The following is a 19,292-nucleotide window of genomic DNA, read 5'->3' as shown; positions in this document are numbered from 1 at the left end:
AAATATTAGTTATGGTTTATTAAGTTTGTTTTGAACCTTTATAAATTTAAAGTGGAGAATGTTAACTTTGCATTGAAAGTTTTAGTTTCACTAGTTCACTTTGTGATAACTCCTGCTGAATAGGTCAACTTTATATACAGGTGAGTGGTTGTTTGAGTCTGATTTTGTCTTTTGTTCCTCTTTGTGTGGTTTCCTTTCAGCTTGATTAGGCTGTAGGTTAGTCTGTTGTTTTGTTGTGGAACTTTCTCCTTGTATTCTTCCTTGTTCTTCCCCTTCTTTTTCTTGGGGGAGAGTTTCTCTGTGCTTCGTTAATATATTTTCATTCATCCAAAAAATAAAATAACTCCTGCTGAATTTTTTATTGCCCTAAACCTTTCTCTTTCATCTAGATATTATGAACAGAATTAGGATGGATTTTGAACTAAAAATTTCTTATGCTTCTAGATGTACAATAAACCCTGGAGAGAATGAAGCACTAGTTCGTTATGCTTTGGATAGATACAAATTCCTCTCCCTAGCTCCACAGGTGAGTGCTCACAACCAATTTACTTAGTTTCTCGAATGCTTTAACATTATTTAGACCTCCAATATATCATTGCCCAATATTACAATTTGACTAGTCATTATTTCTTCCTTCGCAATAAAGCAGCCCTAAATTCTGTAATGTGGGTTACCAACCCATTTTACTGCTAGTAAAGCTTCCATCACAATCATTTAAAGATAAACTTTAATTGGGCTAAGGAAAATATGAGGTGATCTCATTAAAGAGAACATTCAAGGGTACATCTAGTCTTTTTCACATCATAGCATAAACACCCGGACTGAGCATTTCCATGAAAGACACAAGTGGTTGCCTTGGGGGACAATTTCTCTCTTAACTGCACAGGAATATGAATAGAACACGTGCATCCAAAACTCACACTTAAAGGTGCTGCCCCAATAAGAAGTTCGTGAGGTGCCGGTGCAGCTTCTTCCCCATATATATACATAGCTAGGCACAATGGTGTACAATCCGGTCAAAATCTTCAGTTCTTAAAGTTTTTTTTTTTTGGGGTAAATAAATAATTCATTACCAAAACCCCGAAAGGGGAGGAGAGGAAAGGAAGGGGGAAGCTATACAAAGCCTGAAGCCCTAGAGAGGAGGGGCAGGAGGCTGAAAAAGAGAAATCGCTAAATCCCCATATACATAGCTAGACACAAAGGTGTACAATCCGATCAAAATCTTCAGTTCTTTAAGGGTTTTTTTTTTTTGGTGAATAAATAATTCATTACCAAAACCCTGGAAGGGGAGGAGAGGAAATGGGGGGGGGGGGGAGAGGGAAGCTATACAAAGCTTGAAGCCCTAGAGAGGAGGGCAGGAGGCTGAAAAAGAGAAATCGGTAAATCCCAGGAGATGTCTGTTCCTTGGGGAATCAATAAGTGAACCATGGGGGAGAAAATGAAGTCTAGAGCTAACATCAAAGAAGATGGCTTTCCAAATAATGTCAAGAAAACGGGAATTGGAGGTCCATCTTCGAAGATTCCGCTCCATCCAAATATGCAAGATAACAGTCCCAAACACAAGCTTGGTTGTGGTATCACAAATAGTGCTGCCAGAAAAAGTCACGTCCAACCAAAGTCACTCTCGAGCAAAGGGTAAAGGTCTCCTACTGCGGGGCCAGATGGAAGCTAAGGCTCTTTTCCAAATAGAAGACGCTAAGGGGTAAGAAAAGAAAACGTGATCAATGTCCTCTTAACCATTCCAACAAAGGATACAGGGGGGAGACAGGTAAGTGCCGGTGGCGGAGAAAGTATTGGGTGCGCAGGCAATGATTAATAGCTCTCCAAACATTAAAGCTATGGCGGGGGATGTGAACTTTGAACCAAACCAGCTTATGACAAGGAACAGTTGGGGCATGATGCCATACAAAATCCAAAGCAGAACTGGAACTGTAAAGTCTATTAGGGGAGGGGGGCCATGAGACCTTGTCCAAGTGAGAGTGGCGGGGGGGGGGGGGGGGGAGAGAGGCCCAGGCCTGGGTGAGATAGTGGGGGAAAGGGGAGGGAGGGGACCAAGAGCCATGGGAGATGATGGTGGAGAGTAGGGAAAATTTGGGGATACCAGAGGAATAAACCGAACAGGCACCTATGGTTGTGTAGAGGTTCTTTAAATTCATTCACTGTAGATTCTCATACTTGCTCTAGTGGATGGCAAATGCCAACCGAGAGGGGAGAACGGATGGTTCAAGAATCTACCGGTTCTGAGCAGACTCGTGGTAATGAAATTGGATTATTGTAGATTAAGAGGAGCCATTTTAGGAAATGACTTAACTTAAAAGGCAAATGCCGCCCCAGCTCGACTCGAGACCAATACTCCTTTCAACTCATACAAATAGCAGCACTGAGTGGCCGAAGATTGATTGAAAAGGCAGTCCAACCACAGGCGTGGCAAGAGAGCACATTCAACTCACGAACAATGAACAAGTGAAGGACCGATCCTTTTGCGAACTGGGATCATTGGATCGCCGGTAGCCTCCCAAGTGCTCAGGTTTTTCACGGATTTCTTCCTGGAACTGTTGATCCCTTCCGCACCCCCAAAGAAAGACTAACTGAATTTCACAAATGGATCGCTCATCTCTCTGTCCCAGGCTTGAGTCCTTTTATCCCTGAACACCATTTCTTTGTCTAGGCCTGAAACTTTCAAAGCTATTACACAAAGTTTAAGTTTTCCCCCAGCTTGCATTTTCAGTGTGGGTTTCCAAATTCATTAAGTTACTGGGGTTGATGACATAGTAATAAGATAGGTGGTTTGGTGTGAAGTGAGCTTGGCTGCCCCAAGCGGTGGATTCTCCCGCTGGTCAACGAATGGAATTGCACTTGGTCTGCATCCTAACTCGAGGAAGGGTTTGCTCGTGCTTCTATCTTCGGTATAGCAAAAATATCAGAGTCTCTTAGCATTCATTTACCAAAGTGTTTCCAATGTTTGAAACCCTTGTTTGTCCTGATTCAGACCCAAGTAGGAATAATGGGTAGCTTTCAATTTGCATCCTCTCTGGAAACAGCCTCTTTGCGAAGCAGGGGAAGGCTGTGTACGTTATGACCCTCCCCAGAACCCGCAGTGGTGGGAGCCTCGTGCACTGGATATGCCCTTTTTTCAATTTGCATCCTTACAAAGCTGCTGGACCCTGGTGAGAGGGAAAAAGATTAAATCTCTCCTAGAAAATAGGATATGAAGAGAGGAAAAGAAACGTGTGAACTTTCTATCATGGGGGATGAGACAGAATGAAACTTTACCGTAAGAGAGAAAGGAGAGGGAGAGAGCTAGCTGGGGGGGGGGGGAGGAGAAGAGAAACTCATCAGCCATAAATGACAACAACCAGATCAATCAAATTTATTCCATTAAAAACATCTTAAATCATGGAGGGGGGGGGGGAATTGGTTACATATATATATCGAAACCTAAGAACAGGAATAGACTCCACTAAGGATTCTTAACATTCTCTACTCTAAATTAAAAAAAGAAGAGCGTACCCAGTGCACGAGGCTCCCACCACTGTGGGGTCTGGGGTGGGTCATATTGTACACAGCCTTACCCATGCTTTCAAAGAGAGGCTGTTTCGAGACTCAAATCCGTGACCGTACGATTGGACCAAGGCCCGTCCTCTATTCTCTTACTCTATATGAGCAACTAAAATTAATAAAATTCTTACTAGCCTATAACTAACAATAGGGATCTTGTATAGCTAAGATAAACTTGGACTCTAGACATGGGACCCATTAATAAAGTAAATAAGTTTCCCGCACCCCTTAAGCTCCCACCTTTGGGCTTTATATTTCATCCCAGTGCAATAATAAAACCCAAAAATTAAGGCCCAACCTAAACCTATTTCTGGCCCAAGTTTAAACCGGATCTGCATTAATGTTGGTGGTCATAAAATCAATTGGTACTGTCTGATTTCAACCTTAATACAGTGGTTTCTCTTTTTCATCTGTTGTTGTGTCCATATGCTCAGAATCAATATGCATTAAACAAAACACAGATAAATGTTGATATAAATATTTTGGTGTTGATGTTCTGGCTATGAAGAATATTGAAGACAGGGATATTTGTAGCTGTCCTTTAGTGTGTGTTTGGTGTTTTTTGAGCCTTACTGCATAATTATCACACATTCATTTAATGCTTATGTTACAATTGGGCACTTCTGGTTCTATCTTATTACGTGCTTGATCTGAGGTCTTCTAATTGCTTACCAAAGGAAGCATAATTAGAATTTCTTTTATTGATAGTAAATAATTTGCAGATATTGAGCATTACTGTCTTTCAAAGTTCTGACCGCATATTTATGATGCATCCAGAACCCAAGAATTGGAGGACCTGGCCTTGTTGGTCGCTTTGAATATTTTGATGGAAAAGTTGAGTAAGTTCTTGTCTCCAATCAAATGCCTGGTCTATTGGAAAGGGAGATTTTGTTTATCTATCATGCAACTGATGTTGAGTAAGAAACTGTTTTGCCGAATTCTTTATAGCATCCTATCATGAATTCTTCTGCATTTTAATTAAGTTTTCTGCTGTAGCCTATTTCTTATGGAATACAAAGGCATTATCCAATCATCCATGTGGCTATTTATTTAATTTTTTTATCATTATTTTGGCTACCATTTATAAATTGTTCAACAGATTGGTTTGTGTCCAACTGTGGTTTCAAATTTTTATTACATTTACATTTAACACTTCAACATGGAGCTAAGTTATATTTGATGCATGGGAACATGAAGTGCTCATTTGGTTTCAATTCTAACTCTCAATTCTCTCCTCCCAGATTTAGAATTGATGTCGTGATGTAAATTTTTTGGCTCTAATACTGGTGGCTCCAATTCTTTGAATTAGGCCAGAATTGAAAATTAGTCTGAACTCTCCAATTCTAAGGCACACAAGCAATTCTGGTAATTCTTGCCAACTCTACGTTAATGCTTTGAAGACCATGCATTGCATGCGTTTTATTGGCGCATGCTTGTCATTTCGTGGTTAAAGCATAAGAAACAGGAGCAGATGGGAGAAGGGGGGGGGTTGATGTAGATCAAAGGAGGAAGATGAGAACAAAAGTCCAACCCTTAAGCCACATGAGACAGCAAGTCTTTAGGCCCCAAAGGGCCAGCCATGAAGCCCCTCCAGCCCACCAGTTTGAATCACTTGAGTTTTCGTACTAGACCCAATTGATGGACCAGGTTTGGGCCCATTAAGAACCTCTCCTTATGTCTTGTGTAGGAGGCTACTAGAAGATCTTTAGTTATTAATTTCTATTTCTATTTTCAGTTGTTTAATGTAAACAGGATCCACTACATGTGGATGTTTTATTTAGAAGTTTCTATTTCTTACCTTCCTTTTAGGAGTAGGAGATTGATTTTTATATTTGTAAGAGCCTTTAATTCTCATCAATGATTTGATAAATGAAAGAAAAATTTGGTTTAAAACCATGGCTGTGAGATGCAGTGAAGTGAGGTGAGAGGCCTTGGTCATACCCCCCCCCCCCATCTTCTTCTCCATCGAGTTCCTTTGTTTCTAATTTACTGTTCTGCAATATATCCAATATTTGAGAGGTATCGAAGGACCGTTATACTACATTGTTGCTGCTGAACATTGGAAGATTTGTGCCATTGCTCCATCGAGTTCTGGTTGAAGACTCAGGATCACACCCTGCAGCTCTATTGCTTCAAGCCCCTGAATCTCCAGATCAGATCATCAGATCTGCCATATTTTAACAGTGTATTACCCTCCTAAGACCCTTTCCTCGATGGTGGTTTCGGCCCCTTCCAATGGCTGATGTGGTATGCTGCGAGTTGCTATTTTGAATCCTACTTTCTAATTCTGAGTTCCCCTGATAACTCTTAATCCAGTCATCAGAATAGGCTGGTATTTTAAGGAGTTAAACCATTCTTAGAGTCCTAACCTAGACTGGGAGGGTTTCCACATCTAAGGACCCTAGTTACTAAATCTGGAAACCAGTTGGTTTCTGGTTGTTCAGCCTATTCCCTCTTCTGCGATAGACCAGAAGCTGGTTCTGTTGGTCTTTTCTGTGGACCAATTGTTATTGGCAGTACATTTACTAGGCCTGGTGGTTAACGTAAGTATCAAAGACCCTACTGTTGGCAAGATTACAATCCTGTTTTACTTTTCTGTTTCTGGTTTACATGCTGTAACCTTCTGATATCAATATAGAGTGATCCTATTGTGGGATTGGTTCTTAGTTTGTGAGCTGGTTCTACATTAGGGTTTGTCATCAATCAAAGGAGAGGAGAAGAATTGGTGACGTAAGCTTCCAAACACAATTCTCCAATTCTTAGAATTGAAGTCAGAATTCCAATTCTGGGAGTTGGCAGAATTGAGAATTAGAATTGGATCCAAATGTGCCCGGAGATAGAGTGTATGAGCACAATATTTTCTGATAAGTAATGATGTCATTATATGGTTTTATTTTATTTTTTTTAATTTTCATTTTAGTCTTTAGAGGGGTATTTTGAACATAGAAGCAACTATAACACCAGGCTTTTCAATATGAAACCCACGAAAAGAGAAGAAAAGCACAAAAGGCTCAGACAACATAAGATATATTGCTAGAAAACACGAACTGAGTATGATGCCCCCTTTTGGGTTCTATTTATCAACCTGAAATCTATCAAAAGTTCCTACTCTAAACTTGAATAACCCAAAAGACAATAATTTGACTTTGATTACACTCAGAACAATGGCCTAAATTCCCCTATTTTCATTAGGAAAAGTTCGGAAATAAGAAGAAAAAAGGACCGAACTTGCAGGTGGTGGAACTCGTAGTTGGACTTGGACTTGCTGCTTGTTATTCAATCTGGGAAGTCTTAGACTTCGATTCTGACATGGATTAAAAAAACGTCCTTGGGGATGTAAACGTTGACATTGTTAGCTTCAAATCTAACCAAGGGAAGTATGCTTTGAAGGTCACAGTTGGTTCAGCTGGTGAAGCCTGGGCTGTCACTGCCCAGACCTAGATTGAGTTCCGGCATCTTGCTTGATATCTGCTTCCCTTCTCTCATCATGTACTGCATGATATGTGCCTCCTGTCCACACTTGCACTGTGGCACTTGTATTATGTATACCAATTTCCAGAAGAAAAAAAATCCGTGAGAAAGGGAAGTATTCTTCACAAACATGGTTCACTGAACCCCAAAGACACCCATTGGTGTATGCATTATTCTCTCCCTCAATTCTCTTTGTTTTTTCCTTGCAAACCATATTAAATGATACCAAGTTTTGTTAATTGCTGCATCAATGTTTGGATCAGAATTTTAGCTTTGAAACAAGGTAGGTATGGGAGTCATGACTCTGGCAGGATGGATTGATAATTGTGAAACTTGATGGCCCTTTAATTAGTTGCCTATATGGTATGAGGTTGGAGCACTTAGCCGTTTGCCCTCAACTTTTAAGAAGTCAAAAAAAAAGGAAACTAGAAACAAGAAAAATCACCATCTAGAAATAAATAGGTCAAATTAGGCCAAATTTCTGCCTACTTTGACAAACAAAAACTGGGACACTGCTTGGATCTTGTCACTATTATCTGCTTCTCTCCCTCTCTTGTATAAGCTAAATTTTTTGTATGGATGATCTTGATAGTTTAATTGTGTTCAATCTTCAGTACTGAAGGACAAGATTCTCCTGTTGTTAACAGGTGTCCTTTGTTAATTGTTATAATAGGGAGTGCTATTGGAATGTGTTCATTATGTGACACATGCACAGTCCTCTTTTGCAGTTGGCTCTAGTTCCAGTTCCAGTACAGGGCTTGCTTCCATTTTAAAATTGGATATCTGCTCTGTTTCTTTTTCTCTGGGTTCAACGAACGTTTCCAAACAAATTAGATCCTGTTCTGATTTATTTCTCCAAAGATACAAATCTTGGGGCGTTATTTTCACAGCATGGGTCAGTGCACCACGGATTTAAGATCTACAAAAACTACAGTTCACAAATTTGAAAAAATCAAGCTTAGTCCCACTGCCATCACTTGACTGTTGACTATTAGCATACCCTTTTCTTGAACATCTGGGATAGTTTATTTTTTGGTTGTTATGCATCTAGTGTAGTTATTTTTTTGGTTGTTATTCTAGGGTAGGCAAAAAATGTACCTAGAACATTATATGGTAATTTCGTTGGCATGTTTTTGGTTAATTTCTTTGACGATTATTTAATTTCTACTTGCAATGAAAAGAAACATTCTTACATCACTGGAGCAGCCCAGAAATCCTTGCATTCCTTTCCTTGTGTAATGCAAAAAGAAATACTTCCTGCTGGTTGTCTCCTCTATGACTTTTTTTTTTGCAAGACTGTTTTACCCAGTTTTCTGTCTTACAATTTCCCATATTTTCTTCTTTGTAAGTAGTATTGACTTGATTAACTTTGATGTATGGTTTCAGAGAATGGTTAAGACCTGGTGAGGAAGAACTGGTTCAGAAGTTTGATCCATCATCTCTACTTGATACGATTGGTTTCTTCATTGCCAAATTTAATGTTGGCCAATGCATTCCTGACTTATGCTGAGGATATCCATTAATGCATCGCAATATCATAAATGATGGTAGGCGTTCGTCACCTTCACACAGAATAACTGATAATTTGGAATTGTTTAATTTGGTCAAAGAAGGCTCGGGTTGTCAGGAACCTGTGCAGGGCAGAGTGCGGTCAAAACGGTCATTGATCCAAAGAAATGTTTCCAAGAGCTCCATTCTCTATTTTGGCTACAAGAGATTGGCAAAAATATTTGTTTTGCACTGTACAATCAATTTTTACAGGGCACTATGGCAGGTTCAAAAAATTTGATGTCAATTGGTTGAACTGAGAAATAAGAACTGAGAAGAACACATTGCCTGATGGTATCCTTTTTGCCCTCCCCCCCATCGAAGATTCTTCTCGACATGTTGGATTTTTTCCAGGTTTCCTGTATGGGGTCCTCCCATTCTGTAATCCATTTATGATAGACCAATATGTAATAACAAAAACACTTTTATGTTTTCCTGTATTGTCATGTTTCGCAGATTCTGTAGCATTGTTGTGGCTTTTTGGAATTCTATTTACATTGAATGTTGGATACGTTTTACTACCTTTCCATGAACCAATCGATATTGCTCTAAATTCACCAACGCTAGTAAACCCATCGATACGTTGAGTACTACCTTTCCATGACTCTTTAACACTTGAGTTGCATCTGGTTGCAAGCAAAGAGAAAGAAAGGGAACTGAAATTTGGATTTAGAAAGAAAATGAAACTTCTATGATCATTGCTTTATGTGGTTGTTAATCTATTTACGTGTAGAATCTTGAAAGGCAGTGTGGTACTTACGCCTAGATAGAGGGGCATAAAATGACCACTCCACCCCCATGAAAAGTGGAAATCTCACCCATGTTGATGTTTTAGGCACATGCTTCCATTGGCCACGTGCTAGTGCAGGGGCCACACTGCCTTTTGAGGGAACCCTCTCCCATAAATTTGTTATCATATTTATTAATTGGACTAGGATTCTCGTAAAATGTACTCTACGGTTTTCTCCCTTCCCCTCTTATTGAGTATTTTATTCATCTTTTGAGGAGAGAAAAAATACCCCGTAGAGCCATTGCGGGGTGTGGGGAGGGTCACATTAGTTCAATGAGATCTCCAAATAAATAATACAGAACTCCAAAATCTTGCTTTGGAAATGGTAACAGGATTCAGATTAGTTGTTTCGGGGGAAAGAAAAAGAAGAATGAAAAAAGGGGAGTCCCATATTTGATAATCTTTTTACTATCTAGACCTAAAAGATGACCAGAAGTACCTTATTTAAAATAAAAAAAAAGAGGGGAGGGAGGGGGGATGAATGTAAAGCTTGATATATAAGATTCTCAAATGGCTAAAAGCTCCATTGAAAAGGGGGAATTCTTATCTCAATTTTGAACAAAGCCAAAAGAAAAAGATAAATCCTAAATTGTCAGAGATACCCATTTAATTAACTATCAATTTAGCAGAAAATTTAACATAGTTTCTTCTTTTTTTCCTTTCTTCCTAGCAAGCCCTACCCTACTTGCAACCCCCAGAATCGTACGTTTATTGCCAGAGGCAACTGTATGGTTGTTGCTCTTCCAGGGAAACTCCATACAAATCCATCATACCACCACCACCACCACCACCAACAAGCTCATCACTTGGCAACTTCATTTCCATATCATCAAGCGAATAATCAAACTCATGGGTAGGCAAAGAATGTGATCCCGAAACCTCGTAGAGATCTTCTTCTAATCCAAAATCTTGTAGTGAAGCTCCATCCTTGCAATTGCCTTTCATGTTGGGATCAATCTCTGCTTCTAGAGATTGGATTATACATTGTAACCTTTCTACCTCTTTCACATCCTCCAGTACTTGTGATGGTTCTTCTAGTAAGGACATGAGTAGAGTTGAATCAATCCCAGGAATCTGCAGGATTCCTTCAGGATTGAATTCCCTGCAGCTCTCATGATGAGAAGATGACACAGTGGCATCCATTTTGTTAATATGAAGATGGAGAGAATAAGAAGAAAAGGGAGGGTTTAGGTGAAGATCGAGGTACTCCTAATTAATGCAGTACTGACTACTGAGAGATAATCACTACTAGGGTGTTAAAGGATTTAAATAGAGGAGAGGAGATGAGATAATCAATGAATGAGGCTCTTGGGAGAGCAATAAAATCTAGACAATCACCTGACAGTCCTATATATGCATCAGATTTTTTGTTTGGGAGATTCAAAAGCATTGGTGGAGGGGAGGCTTCCACCCCACCAATAACTTTCTCCACCACCAAACAAACAAATTAAAGGCTAGTAGTAGAGTAGTAGTAGTAGTACAAATAGTACTTGAAGATTCTGAATTAAAGTGAAAAAGAGAGAATTGAATTGAAGAACCAATTAATTATAATGGGGGTGAGGTCATGGATCAAGCAAGCATGAGGTATCTAATAATTAAACTAAGGAGAAGGAGGAGGAGGAGCTATCAGCTACGTATGTCGATGGAATCACGCATCACACATTGCGCCGAGTCCAGCATAGCATCCAGTCAATGCTATGGACTCGACTCGACCGGAGAATGTGGAAAATGGACGAGGAACGTGTGAACTCCATTATTAAAAGGTGTAGAAAGGTGTGGACTTCATGAAGATGCGTTATTCCCAAGGGGATTACTTAGAATTTAGAATTTAGAACTAATTAAAGATGACCTTTTATCTTTGGATCTGATGAAACACGCATAACCATAACCATTAGGCCTGAAAAGTGAAAGGGAGGAGGTTTGGTGTGTGTGGGCCACACACTGTGTCGCGTTATAGAAGAGCCCCACACGGGGATTAGAAGGAGTTTGAAGATAAGGGAGTTGAGTTCCTCTCCAAGTATGGGTTGGGTGAAGCTGGGGGTGTCAATCGGTCGATCTCAATCAATTATAGTTGGATATATTCGGTTTTCACCATTTTAGGATTCAACATCGTGACCAACATGTTTAAGTAATCCGACCTCATATGTTGAGCATGGTCCTATTTATAAATAGTTGATCGATTACTAATTTATAATCGGGCTTATGCCCTCATCGGATCCCCGTCAAACTCTAACTCAACTCACTTGGCCTCAGCTAGGATGCTTGAATCAGCACTAATATGGGAGGAGTAACACATCTTTAAAATGTCATTTCAAATTTGATCAATGAAGTTGCAATGGAAGAAAATGTGATCTCTACACTCGCTACCCACCCAACAGAACTTTCTGTTGAAACACCCATATCAATTACTTGATACTTAATTATAACTAAAAAAAAAATTAGTTGATATTTTTTAACTTAAGTAGCACTTTGTAAGAAACTAAGCACAGACAATACCATATGCATTATAAGGCATATTTGTGTATGAAAATGAAAATAAAAATTTAAGTTGTATATTACATCCACATTATTCCATATTGCCTTTTTTTTTATTTATTTTATATGTTTACAGTGTACGCACTTTCTCTATTTTTCCATTAGTACTATAGATATTTTATCACTAATACCTTTTAAGACCCGCACCACTCTGTATCCTCGTATTCACATTGGAGATGAATAGAATATGACATTTCATATGTTCCAAACGAATATGACATTTCACATGTTCCATACACTTCACATCTAAGAGGAATACCTTTTCATAAAGGCAAACATTTAACCAATCATATACTTTATAAGTAGTTTTTTTTAGTATAGGTGTTGCATCAGGAAGCCTCCGCCCGATCTGCTTATGGATGAGCTTGCAAAAAATCGGGTTAGCAAAGGAGAGTCGGTGTGGCTCCGATCGAGGACTCTCTGATGCCTAAGTTAGGTCTCCGTTTAAGCAGCATTTCAACATAGTGAAAAGTGAGTCCCATTTAAGTTTCATACCTGGGTATTTATAGGGCAATCCCAAGCGGTTGTGGGGAGAGTTCTCGTATGGAAGGAGTCCGTTTTAGGTAAGAGATCTCTCGGTGGAGCTATAGTTGGGAGAGGACTCTTCGTTTGATAAGAGTCTTTATTTGAGTGTGATACGATTCTGTAGATGGATAACGGTCAGATCCGGTTGACTCAGCTTATCCCGAGAATGTCGGGATGCACTCATGTGGCCCCGCGATTTGCTCGAGTTATAGTTATCACTTTGGTTTTATGGTTCGGTGGGGATATCCAACCATTCAGTCTTCGTGTAGATGAGCCAACACTAGATGTCTCGTCCTAGCAGCCGAGCTTACCAGGTGACGACCCCACATGTACTTCTTCATCTGTCCGGTTCGACCGTTCTAGGACGACGCAAGATCAAGTCCAACCGGGTTCTTCTGTTTGGCCTTGGGCCTGCCATGTGTTGTTCTCTGATTCATGGTAGTTTTTATGGCTATCAATAGGAAAGATGCATTATTTTTAACCTCTCATCCTTTAACCTCACAACCCCCTCCTTAGTGAAGCATGAAAGAGTCAATCTTGTGACCTCCTGGGATCTCTACTACTAGCTGGTAGGGTTGTCAATTGGTCAGCCTGAACCTGCCCTAGCCCGTCCTAATTAAGCTCGGATAGGGTTTGAGCTGAGATCTTCAACCCGTAGGGCAGGTCTGCACTGGGATTTTCAAACTTGAGGTCGAGCTGGGCCAGGGTTGGGCTAAGGTCTTGGGCTGAACCCAGCTCAGCCCGACCGACCCTATGTAGAAATGCATGGTTTGGATTTTTACTAGGTGTCATATTGTATACCTTGATTAAATCAGTCTCCTTCGGTTTATCAGCATGCATTCCCATGTATTTTCATGTATGTCCACAATATTCTAATGTGTATTATGTATACTATCATAGTCCTTAACTTTCATTCCTCGATCTATTTCACCACTTGGCAAACTCTATTTGGATTGAAATATTACATATTAGCAGTGGACCTCGAAGTCTACATATTCACAAAATTTGGACCAGTCTAATTTACCAAGTGGTAGATATTTAGAGTGCAAAGAAAGGCCGAAACATCTTCGGAAACATTCATTTCTTTAATATCAGTGTTGCTTCTCGTCTGCCATGCCTTTTGGTGGAAGAAGAAGGAGAAGAAGAAGCTACCAAGGAAGTGGTAAGGCAACTCAGAGTGAACATCCACTAGAATGGTTGTGTTTAAGTAGAACAACATGGGTGCCATGCTAGCTATTACCAGACAATTATGGGAACTGCTATTGTATAGAAGGTAAGGCAATAATGGAGCCATTAATTAGTTCCCACTTGTCTAGCACTAAAAGGGCAAAAACCCACAAAAGTGAAATTAAAGTGAAAGGGACAGACCATGAAGAGGCAATTTAATTAGTGGAACACATTGGATGAAGTTAATTAGGGTTATGGGGTCAAACATGTTTTATGACAATGTCCACTACAGATTTGTGATCATATCAACTAAAACTACTAGTCTATTGTTTTGGAGTGTTTGAGCATTTTGAGTGAAGGTCAACCAATGGCATGGGAAGCATTTTTGAGAAATTGAAATTAGTGGTTAGTAAATGAGTTAAAGGTGTTGGAGGTCAGCATCAAGTTAAGAATATTTGTGGATCTGAGTCAGTCTGAACAAGTCCTTGAGAATCAATGGAGCATGCATTTCACATTATGGGATTCTAAGTTAAGTCATTATCAATAATGGAATGGGCAAAAACACAAAGTGGAAATCTTATTGATTTAAGAACATATCCTTATAGAGAGTCTCAATCATGTCCAATGTGAAGTTCATGAAACTCATGTCCAGTAGATAGCAAATGATGATTCCAAGGAAAATGAGACATTGTATACAGTGGGTAGGACTTAGGAGTGGGAAACTGAAAAAAGCCTTCCTCATGGAGATTTATCCTGCTTTGTTTGGTTGCAAGGGGAATGGGAAAACAAATCCAAATTATTGTATATTTGATTATTTAATTTTATTTTTAGTTTGTATCCAATTCCTTTTGGTTTGAGGATGAGCTTCAAGCTCAATAACAGGCAATTAGGCAGTTGGGCTCTAGCGTAAGTCTAGAGAAGGTCACTGGTTCGACCCTCTTACCCCCCCTCTTCCACCTTCTTGATATATAGTAGTAGCAGTAGTAGCAGTAATGATTACAAAAATTTCTTTTTTAGGTTTGAAAATTTTCACTTCTCTTCCCTATAATTTCCTTTGCAACCAAACGTAGTCCCGAGGATTTAAAACTCGGGATCCAGGTTTGAAATTAGGGATGCAAGTTTGGCCAAGCCCGTCATGAGCCTGATAGTGCCTAGTTTGGATTTTTTAACCCATGGGTTGGGCCGTGGTTGATATTTCTGGGGCCAAGCTATGCTCCTGAACCATACCTTGGTCCAATCTACGTGCAGAAAAGCCCATCTAGGATAAGACAAGCTTGGGTTGGCTCAGACTAGCCGGGTCAAGCTTGCACCCCTAATTTCTAGTTAGGGAGGCTAATGTTATTGCCCATTGGGTATCCCTTTAGTCTGAAAGGCCCTTTGCCTTTTAAGAATAAGGGAAAAACGAACGTTACCTCATCACGTGGTCTTGTGCTTTGACACAGAAACAAGTGAAATTACCACCTCATCTTCCATGAAATCAAATATCTCACTCATGTTGATGCCTTTAGCGTGTTCTCATTGGCCCTTGTGCTGGTATAAGGCCTACACGATCAGACAGCGACCTCTTGCCCTGGACACAAACCCTAATACATCTACTCCATTATTATTTTTTTTTTTAAATGTTGTCTATAATTATTCATAAGATGTAAAATCTCCAACCGTCTATCAATTGGATACATAAGTTGTAAAAGGGTAACGTGTCAGAGTCAAACATCATTTTGCAACCCACATAATCCAATCACTTTGTGGAGCTGATTATTTTCCTATAAATCACATCCATAAGAAAAATGTAGAAAAGTTAAATAGTCAATGCCCATAGTTTTCTCTCCACCAACACCAACTAATCTAGAAGGCGGCTGGCTGCTCAGGCTTCTTTTAAACGTTTTGAAGCCTTCACCATTCACCAACAAGCGTTTTTCATGGAAAAGAGAGATAATTATCCATTTGTTAAATCAAATGGTTTGAAAGAATCTTTAGATGAACTTAATTGTCCAGAGTCCAGGTACCTTAGGGCTATGTTTGGATTTCAAGAAGTGAAAAGGAAATTTTGAATTTAAAAAACAGAGATATGTATAAATCAATTATTATTTTACCATGATTTTTGTCTCATTATGTTTATTCTTGTTTTGACATACAAATACAGCTTTGTCAAATTCAAGAATTAATGATATCTTTTTCTCCTAGAGATTGAAGGAACCTAAGAAAAAATAGGAGAAAAGTTTTTTTTGGGAGGGGGGTAGGGGGAGGGGGGAGTATACTACTCACACCCAAACACAGAGGGAGGCGAAATGACTGCCCCACCCCAAGAAAGGCGAAAATCTCACCCCATGATGCCAATGCAAATGATCTCATTGGCACGTTCCCCCAAAGAGAATGCCGACCATATTTATGTAGAAGTTTAGGCCAAAAAGATCCTGTGCAGCACCTTGCTCGGGCTACACGTGCAACGTCGGACACAACGAGACATGAAAGGATCGCCTCACCCCTGCTTGGGCAAGGTGCTCGGGCAGGGGTAAGGTGGTTTCTTCACGCCTCACTGTGTCTAGCGTAGCACGTACAGCCCAGGCAGAATGTTGCACAAGAGCCTAATCCAAATTTAGGAGTCCAAATCTACTTCCCACTTGAAGAATGTGAAGACAGATCTGAATCCTCCATGGGGCATGGGTTTCCTCTACTCCCCATGTGGGTAGCTGATCCCAACCCGAAGTTTAGAAGACCTCTCATTTTTTTAAGTGACAATGACTCGTACTCGGTGAGTACTATGTACTACAGTTGGCTACGGTTTTTTTATTTTTCTTTCGTTGAGAAAAAGAAAGAAATATATTATAAATTGTAAATGTCTACATTGTCCCTAGATATTATAAAGTTTTTTTTTTTGCTCTCATGGGCCTACGACCTAATTGCTGAACAGCCATTGTCTTGTTAGATGGATCCAACTTTCACGTGAATGCTTCTAATTGGGCCAAACACCTACTACCACCACTCTTTGGTTTCTTTAATTAACAAAAAACCCAGGGCTCGTTACTGAGTTCACTTTTACTGATTCAACAAGTTTCAAAAAGAAGGAATAAGAAGGTCTTTTTTTCAAAGTAAACCATATATAGTACCAAAAATAGAAAATAAAATTACAATAATATAAATTTGTAAGAGAAGCACTGATTAATTAAACTATTAATCCCATTACATATCTACAGCCATCCAACGGCTATATATAACTCCGATGTGTCCCCACAAGGTTCTTTTTTCCCAAAAAGGAGCACGTGGCAGCATCCTAATCGTACATCACAGAATCATAAGTTTCCTGCCATAAAGAGCTATACGCATGCTCTTCTACGGGAGCTGTATAGTATAACTGAGAATAATCTCTTACTTCTTCTCCAAACTCATTAACCATATCACCAGAAAGGTGATCATAAGCACACGTGTCCATATACCAGTTCCCCATTTCATCACTAGTAAGGGACGAAGAAGTAATTTCCATGTCAAGCCAATCAAACCCATCATCCATTAATACAAAATCCTCGGAATTGCCTTGATGAACATCCAACTCAGGTAAGATTGCCGGCCCGGCTGCCGGTGTACGACCAAACGTCACGTTCGGTTCAATCTCGGCCTCTAGAGACCGCATTACGTAACCTAATCTTTCATCCTCTGGCTCCTCCACTTGTGATGATTCTTCTAATAAGGATTTAAGAAAAGCTTCATCGATATTGAAACCTGGCCCCATAGCTTCAAACCCAGAAACGAAATTCTCTGAAGAAGAAAATGCAGAAGCCATGAGAGTAGTAGTAAGAGAAAGAAGAAAGGAAGAACAAAGAAGAGAAATATGTAAAGGGCTAAGCCACAATGAGGTAGCAGAAGAGGTAGAAGGGTTTAAATAGGGAGATCCATCCACTGTGTTACAAAGGATAACTTGAGCCCACCTCAACCCGACAATCATGTGCACCTAATATTCTTTAGAGGAAAAAAAAAAATCCACAAACCCAACCAGAATGGACCCCAATTGTGATATCAACAGAGATAACTTAGAAATGGAGAGGAGAGAAACTTCTTCTGGTCCACTTGTCTGGTCTCCAAATGTTAAAAAGGCCAAAAAAAATCTGTATTAGGTCTACATGTGATAGAGTGAAGGCAACCAAAGTTAAAAAAGGGCCCATTTATGGAGTGGAGAGAGAGAGAGAGGCGAAAGGAAGATTGTTAAGGAGAAGTGGAGAACCAACCACCACAAGCTTAGGTGCACATGGAGGCAACATATCGTGTTGGGTGGGCTTTAAATCTCTCAATCCTTGATCTGAGGTGGGTGGAGAATCCATACGCATGTGATGTGTTCGTAGAAATGCACCAACAAAAGCCCATTTTGACTTTATTCCTCTATAATATATTACCAATCTTTTATTTCCTAAAGCATTCTTCCTAATCTTCCTCTCCCCCCCCCCCCCCTAGCCTTTTCTTTACTATAAAAATTTCTAAAATCTAGAGATACTTCTCCTTAATTTTATACTACTTAAAGTAAGAAGATTCATGTTATTAATGTCAAATACTTGAGACATGCAATGTTTCTTGATTAATTAATGTGGATAAAGTGGTTGTATATTAAGTACACTAAAGGCTCAACCCCCACCCCCCCCCCCCAAAAAAAAAAAAAAGTTTTCAAGAAAAGTGTATTGTGATGTTTAGAGTTGTACAGACAGCTCCACCTAAATTAAGCAGAGTCTGCCAATAAATTTTAAGGATTAAATCAAAACTTTGTCTCCATTAAGCAAAAGATTTCTTTTTAAATGATGATTAAGCTATGGTCTGTGACTCTGTGGTGGGTGAAGTTGTTTCTTCTTGTTCATTCCATGAAATAAGGTTAGGTGTCGGGTGAATCTACTAAAAATCTTTTAACTTTTTTTTAAAACTTTTACAAATTGCTTTTACCTTGGATCTTTACAGTTTCCCTTGCCTTCCCTACTTTCCAATACTATTTCAATGTTGCTTGCTTCCTACTGCATGTGTCACGTTTGGTACCTTTTGTGGTGTCAATGGGTTGGATGATGGAAGGTCTAGTGGTTCAATATGTAATAAATGCTTCCTCTATCCTACCCAACACTGCCAATATAGATATCATCTTTTTGGGTAAGTCCTACCTCACAACCCCTAACTCTAGGATGAGGGTTCTATGGCCAATATGACATGTTCTGTTTAGGACCTCACATTGCTTGTTCTGGATTTCTTACCTTGTACGTTTTAGATAACATAACCCAAGTAATCCTCTTTGGGTCTTTCACAATGGATATAAAAAGGTAATCTGTTTAGAGTAGTAGAATACATTTTTTTGACATTTCTATAATAGATACCAGTACTTAGACTTTAATAGAATTAGTAGTAGATGTAATATTATGAGGGTGGACCTTGGTACAACGGTTAAATTGTTTCATTGTGATCAAGTGGTCATGGGTTCGAGTCTCTGAAAACAATCTCTTTGTAAAGTAAGGATAAGGCTGCGGTTATTATGATCCTTTCCAGATTACATTTAGTAATGGATTCTAATTATAATTACAAGACATAACCAACCCAAGAATTGTAATTGATCAAGATCATGACCCAACCAACCAGCCACCTAATGGTTTGGTCAAATGAATGGTTGTCAATATAGATGAGACTATAACACAAAAGGACAGTCGATCATGAGTCTGTCTCATGATCCCCTCGTCCA

At 39.5% G+C, this 19,292-nt stretch overlaps 1 protein-coding gene across 3 annotated transcripts in view; it reads left to right on the top strand.

The window, feature by feature from the left end:
- Positions 1–8,807, top strand: part of LOC122650007 (rRNA (cytosine-C(5))-methyltransferase NOP2C) — a 40,819-nt gene extending 32,012 nt beyond the window's left edge. For 2 of the 3 annotated variants that reach the window (XM_043843296.1, XM_043843295.1), the window contains 3 exons: positions 445–526; positions 4,336–4,397; positions 8,416–8,807. In XM_043843296.1, the coding sequence (XP_043699231.1) occupies positions 445–526; positions 4,336–4,397; positions 8,416–8,539 (268 nt within the window). In that variant the 3' untranslated portion in view covers positions 8,540–8,807. Of the gene's footprint in view, positions 1–425; positions 527–4,335; positions 4,398–8,415 lie in introns of those variants that run through there. The other variant, XR_006331358.1, reaches the window with a different exon arrangement.
- The last annotated feature ends 10,485 nt before the right edge of the window (positions 8,808–19,292 follow it).

This window comes from Telopea speciosissima, chromosome 2 (genome assembly GCF_018873765.1).
Source record: "Telopea speciosissima isolate NSW1024214 ecotype Mountain lineage chromosome 2, Tspe_v1, whole genome shotgun sequence".
Classification (NCBI taxonomy): domain Eukaryota; kingdom Viridiplantae; phylum Streptophyta; class Magnoliopsida; order Proteales; family Proteaceae; genus Telopea; species Telopea speciosissima.
The sequence above is the reverse complement of the archived record's forward strand: the minus strand, read 5'-3'. Positions and strand labels throughout refer to the sequence as shown.